The 6,108-nt window shown below is 54.2% G+C and overlaps 1 protein-coding gene across 3 annotated transcripts; it reads left to right on the top strand.

Annotated features, from left to right (window-relative positions):
* Positions 1–1,246: 1,246 nt before the first annotated feature.
* On the top strand, positions 1,247–5,877 carry Znf446 (zinc finger protein 446). Of its 3 annotated transcripts, none has more exons than XM_028884896.2 (6): positions 1,247–1,322; positions 2,182–2,563; positions 2,636–2,837; positions 3,101–3,195; positions 4,993–5,077; positions 5,289–5,877. In XM_028884896.2, the coding sequence occupies exons 2-6, from the start codon at positions 2,222–2,224 to the stop codon at positions 5,852–5,854; spliced, it is 1,290 nt and encodes a 429-aa protein (XP_028740729.1). In that variant the 5' UTR covers positions 1,247–1,322; positions 2,182–2,221; the 3' UTR covers positions 5,855–5,877. The 3 variants fall into 3 exon arrangements, with proteins under 3 accessions (XP_028740729.1, XP_028740728.1, XP_028740727.1); XM_028884895.2 differs by lacking the exon at positions 1,247–1,322 and adding an exon at positions 1,346–1,426; XM_028884894.2 differs by lacking the exon at positions 1,247–1,322 and adding an exon at positions 1,769–1,866.
* The last annotated feature ends 231 nt before the right edge of the window (positions 5,878–6,108 follow it).

The raw sequence follows: 6,108 nt of genomic DNA, 5'->3' as shown, positions 1-6,108 counted from the left end.
GCACAGTGAAGGCTTGGGAGCCAGCTAACCAGGGAGGGGAACCCTAGAACAAAGGTGCTTCCCGAGGAGAGCTCCCTGGGAAGCCCCTTAAAGCCCAGCCTCTCCCCACTGGGTGGGTGTGAGAGTTGTGTCCAGAGACTCTGTGAAAGACCTCACCTCAAGATAGTTCAGCCGGTAAGAGTTGACAAACTCTACCCACATAACTGCTCAGGCGTTTCCGATGTTGAGAACTGCTGCTCTTCGCCAGCCGCTGGCAGCCAAGGGGGAGAGGGATGGGCGTGGAGGGAGGGCGGGGGTCCCAGGAATCAGAAGAAACCAGAATACACAGATCCAGTTTAGGATTGAATGATTATATCATTGTTCATACTCTGGGTATGTGGAAACAAAACCCAGGCCATCTGCAACTAAATCTGAAAGCCATTAACTGCTGCGTGCCACGACTTAAATCTCAGCAGTCGGGAGGCAGAGGCTGGCAGATTTCTGAGTGAGTTCCAGCCGGGAACTTTTTTTTTTTTAACCTTTACCTTGTTCCTCCAAAACAAACAAATAAATAAAGCCACTAACTTTATTTTTATAAAGCCCTTTTCCCAAAAAGCTTTGGAAAAAAATAAACATAGGTCACCATGTCTAACTGCAGCCTCCAAATTAAAGGTTGAGTGCATCTCATAATCTCAAACAGAAACCTCCATCCTCATTTGCAGTACTGTTATCTAAAGACTGTTAATGAAGGAATAATCACATGGTTACCTCCTCAGAACGCTTGCCCACCCATGGGCCTATTGCCCCCACAATACCAAGGAAGCTTAACGGGGTGTTGACAGAGGCCATATTGGGTCTTCCTCGCCTAACATTGCCGTCCACTGGGATCGGCTGGAACCGCCACCTAGTCCTCTTCGGTGGTAGGGCGACGCTAACAAGTGTTGCTTTGGGAACAGCAAAAGGGAGTAGGTTGTGCACGAGCTGTTACCTAGGAGACACATGGAACGATGATACCTTCTGTGATGAGCGTCAACTCTAATTGGTCAAGACACCTCACCACCCAATAGAAACCAGGTCCGCTGTGCACATGCGCTAGGTCGCTAACCCGCAGTCCGGGTCCGCAGTGGGTGAGTCCTTCGGCTGGGGAGCAAAGGAAGAACGGTTGCCAAGTCAGAAGAGGGAACCCCTGGAACCCTGCGGCACCGGGCTCCTGGAGAGGAACGAAGCACCTCGCGCGCGAGAGACCCTGGAAACGCGCTGTCGTCCTTGCTGAGGCTCACGGGAGACGTAGTCCGAGAGGAGGGGGCCGTGTCTGCGGGGCAGGTGCAGGATTGGCCAGACCGGTAGGGTAACGCGCAAGGCGGGGCGTTCTGTGAGTGGCGGTGGGACGCGCGGTGTCACTTTCCGGAAGTGCTCCGAGCTCTTGAGGCGCCTAGAGGCGTCAGAGGTGAGCTCACTCCTGCCTGGGCTGGCCGAGCTCCAAGAGCGCCCCCAAGCCTTCGAACCCAGAACGCTGGGCTCCTTCCTCCTGAAAGACCCTCCCCTTTCCTGTGTCAGAGACCAACACCCCCAACTCTAAGGTTCTCCTTGACAAGACAGGTGCCCCAGGAGAGCCACTTTCAATCCAGAACCTAAGGACTGGGACGCAAGTTCCATTTTACGACTCGACACAACACAGGGCTGTTTGGTTTGGCTTTTGCTTGCTGAAGCAGTGTGTGCATCAGCAGCTATGCTGTGGTCAGGGAGCCCTGTCACCACACCCATATAGGCCCCTGGGAGCACACCCGGGCTTTCAGCTCTGCCCCAGGCGATGTACTCGGATCCCAGAGCCAACTCTTCAGACAACACAACCCGATCTGCCTTCTGCCGAAAGCCTCGGGGCTCCAGGTGACCCTGGACAATGGTCCTACCTGTGCCCTCCTGATCCTTTGTCTGCTGGGGGAGCCACCTTCATTTCCCAGTAGTCCTCTGTTGCACCCAGTGTTTGCACCAGCCATTTGCAGTTCCCTAGAAGGTTCTTGGACACCTTCCACCCACGCATTTATCATTAAGGCATCCTCCAGGTCTCAGCCGCTATGAGCTTGCACCTCCCGTGACCTTACTTGAAGTGCTTGTGGCCTCAGGGTTCACTTTCCTGGCTTCTGGGAGGGGTCTGGTGGGTGCCTTTGGCCTTAGATGACACTGATTCCTCCTTTTCTGTAGGTCCCTCTTGTCAGCTCCAGAAAGACCCTTCAAAACAAGAATGCCATCTCCTCTGGGCCCCCCACACCTATCCCTCGGGGACTCCAAGACCACCACTGAGGAGCCTGAGGCCGCGCGACTCAGATTCCGGGGTTTCTGCTATGAGGAGGTAGAGGGGCCCCGAGAGGCGCTGTCCCGGCTTCGAGAGTTGTGTCACCAATGGCTGCAGCCTGAGTCACGCTCCAAAGAGCAGATGGTAGAGTTGCTGGTTTTGGAGCAGTTCCTTGGTGTGTTGCCCCCCGAGATCCAGGCCTGGGTTCAAGGGCAGCGACCGGGAAGCCCGGAGGAGGCTGCAGCCCTGGTTGAAGGGCTGCAACACGATCCTGGGCAGCTGCTGGGCTGGGTGAGTGTAAAGACGTTAGCTTCTTAGAGGGACAGACTGAAGGTAGAGCCCCTGTGACATGCTTCTCTTCAGATCACAGCCCACATCCTGAAGCCAAAGATGCTTCTTACAGAAGCAAAGACAAAGGAGTCTTCAGGGAGCCACCATGTCGCAGTAGCAATGGAGTCCTCCAAGGCAGGTCCAGCAGAGGCACCACAGGATGCCGGGATAGACAGATCTACCCAGATCAATTGCAGTGTGAAGGAGGAAGCCAGTGCTGATGGACAGGAGATGGGTGAGGGGATGCAACATCAGAATTTCAAAGCCCTGGGTGTGTTGGGGGGTGGGGTATCCTAGGAGAGAGTGTACCAGGGCTGAGACTCCTGAAATAAGTCTACATGTCCCCAGTTGGGATAGAGACCCTAGAGAGACTAGAAAGCTGGATTTCTGTGATGCAAGATAAAGCTGACCTCCCACCATGTCACATGGCAGAGGCAGGACAAGGTCAATGCAGTAATTACAGCTTGACACTCCTTCCCATCTGCCTATCTTTCTCAGTATCCCCAAGTCCCCTCCTTCCAGCCCAGACCCCTGAGGGACATCTTGGACACCAGGAACCAGCCTCCACATCCTCCCACCCAGGAAGGATCCAGGTAAGCAGCCTCCATCAGGAAACGCAGGCCGTGGGTGTAGGAGGAGGAGTGTCTCTGGTGGTTGTGTTCTGCCCTGTGATCTTGTAGGATCCCCTGCCAGTGACTCATGTGTTTTTTCTTACTACTCCTGAGTAGGAAATACCTTCCCTCCCAGCAGGTTCTGAGAGCTGAAGACTAGACTGGTAGTCTCTCATTGGAAACGATTTAGGCCTCAGGTCTCAGGCCTGGTCCAGAGTGGCCAGAACTGGTGGGCATGGCTTCCTCACCTCCAGAGAAGTCAGTTACTGGAAAGGTTTGCAATACCCAGAGGCCATGGGCCAGCTGTGATGTGTGCAGGTGGAGAGGATCCCTGCATTCCTGAGAGCAGATCAAGACACTCTCCCTGAACGTACCTCAAGTCCTCTCTACTGCTCTTCTCAAAGTACAGTGACCTAGAACCTTAGTTAAAAGCCCCTGCTACCTGAGTGTGTATAGTTAATGTGGAGGGGATAGGGATCTTGTCCTCTCCAGCTTCTCCCTGTTTCTGAGCCCCTCCACTTGGGAGCTCCCTTCCTCAATAGAATGTCTAGTTAAGGGGTGCTTCAAAGTTAAGAAACCCCTCTAGGATCCCTCTCTGGTGTCCTCGCTTCTGGCCAGCATCACCTCTAGATGTAGCCTAGAAATTCTGTTATTTTTCCCAACCTACCAAAGACCTACATGGCAGACGTTAGGACAGAGAAAAAGGCAGATCTTTTAGGCAAGTAATTCTGTCCTTGGGAAGGCCGTTATAGGTCGGCCTCTGTCCTGCCACCAAACTCACCCTCTTCAGACCTTGCCTGAACCAACTGGCAGAAAGTCCCTGAGCTTTCTCCATCACTGGTGCCTCCTCTCCTCATCACAGTCCTGAAATTCTTCACAGTCCTGAAATTCTTCATTACTTCATTATTCTCAACCTTAGTGTCCCACCACCCCACCCCCCCACCCCCGCCCACCCCCACCTTTTTGGGGTTGGTTTGGTTTGGTTTGGTTTTGAGACAGCATCTCTCTACACAGCTCTGTCGATCCTGAAACTAGCCATGTAGACCAGGCTGGCCTTGAACTCACAGAGATATGCCTGCCCCAGCCTCTGAGCACTGGGATCAAAGGTATGCCCCACCATGCCTGGCTCCTTAATCCTCTTTCTAAAAAATAAAATTAAATAAATAAAGGTTTTGGGAATGTAACTCAGTTGGTAGAGTGCCTGCCTGGCATTCACGAGGTCCTAGGTTCTATCCCCAGCACTTCATAAACTGGTACCACTCACCTGTAATCCCAGAACTCAGGAGGTGGAGACAGGAATATCAGAAGTTTAAAGTCATCCTCAGCTACACAATGAGTTTGAGGCTAGCCTGGGCTACATAGACCCAATCTCACTCATACACACCCCAATGAAGGCCAAAAGAAAAAAATTACTTACCCCAAGGAGGTTTCGATTTTCTTTATCAGTCTTGACAGAAAGTGGCTGAATTCCAGGTATGTCTCCTGGCCTTTTCCAGCACATCCTGTACACAGTTTAGTGACCAGAAGAAGGATGGGGACAGCCACAGTATCTCTGTCGAAAACCCACCCACCCACCAGTTTCGTCCTTCTGGCCATCTCTGAGATAGGCCACTGAGAAGACAGCTCACAGATGAAAGCTGACCCACTACTCACAAATGCCAGTTCTGAGTTAGTCCTTAGCCTGTTGCAGATAACAGTTAGGTAACCCGACACCCACTGGGTGGTGGATAAGGATGTGGGGCTGGGTGGGAGAGGCAGTGACTGGTTGCATCCTTGCAGAAGGAGTGGGCCCTGTTGGACTCATCACAAAAAGAGCTGTACTGGGGCGTGATGCTGGAGAAGTACGGCACAATGGTGTCCCAGGGTGAGGTTTGATGGCGCTCTCTCTGTCCTGTCTTCCCTGCCCCATCCTCCACGTGCTTCCCTGCATGCGCGCTAAGCCCCCACTGGGGCTCCCGGTGCAGCGGCCCAGCATCTGGCTGCATCTCTTTCCTACCAGAAGGTGGCCACCCCCACCCTTCTGCGCAAGCACCCATGTCACTGAGCCCCCACATGAACGTTCTCCCCACCCCCAGCAAGCCTGCCGCTGCTAGAGCCAGAAACACAAGTTGAGTCTGAGCGGAGGCCAAAACAGGAGATCCCACACGCAGGACCGGAGTCCCTCAGGAGCCATCTCCCAGAAGTGGGAGCCATTGCAGGTCCAGAGCTAGTTCAAGCCTGCGCATCCTCTCCAAGTGAGAGCCGGAGCCCTTGCAAGGACCCTTCAGGCTTGTCTCCCACACCACCGCTTGAAGCTCCTGTTAGGCCAGCACCTCGGAAGCTGTACACTTGTAAGCAGTGCGGCCTCAGCTTCGACTGGAAGTCTGTTTTCGTCATCCACCATCGCACACACTTGCGTGGGCCAGGCCTGGAAAGGCCACCCCAGATGTCCCGGGAGCCAGCCATTCGGTGCTCCACTGGCCTCCGGGGCTATGTGTGTGTGGAGTGCGGGCGCAGCTTCAGCTGGAAGTCACAGCTGGTCATCCACCGCAAGAGCCATGCAGGCCAGAGGCGCCACTTCTGCCGGGACTGTGGGTGCAGCTTTGACTGGAAGTTTCAGCTGGTCATTCATAGGAAGATCCACCAGCCGGAGGGCCCATGAGCAGCTGGAGAAGGCTGTCTCACCTCGGGGGCCTCCAGCCCCTAATGCAGCACTCCAGGCATGCCCACCAGTCAAGAGGAGGCTCTGGGGTACCCCAAATGAGTCAGGGACCCCAAGAAGATCCCTTGTTCAAAGTCAGACCACCCAGTGTAAGAAGAGGCTGTTTCCTTCTGCCCCTGCTTTATGGAGCCTGGTCTGGCCTGAGCCGTACTAATCCATGGCTGGGGTCCGGCTTGTGCAAGGGAAGGCCTCTC

Source organism: Peromyscus leucopus, chromosome 1 (genome assembly GCF_004664715.2).
Source record: "Peromyscus leucopus breed LL Stock chromosome 1, UCI_PerLeu_2.1, whole genome shotgun sequence".
In the NCBI taxonomy this organism is placed as follows: domain Eukaryota; kingdom Metazoa; phylum Chordata; class Mammalia; order Rodentia; family Cricetidae; genus Peromyscus; species Peromyscus leucopus.
The sequence above is the reverse complement of the archived record's forward strand: the minus strand, read 5'-3'. Positions and strand labels throughout refer to the sequence as shown.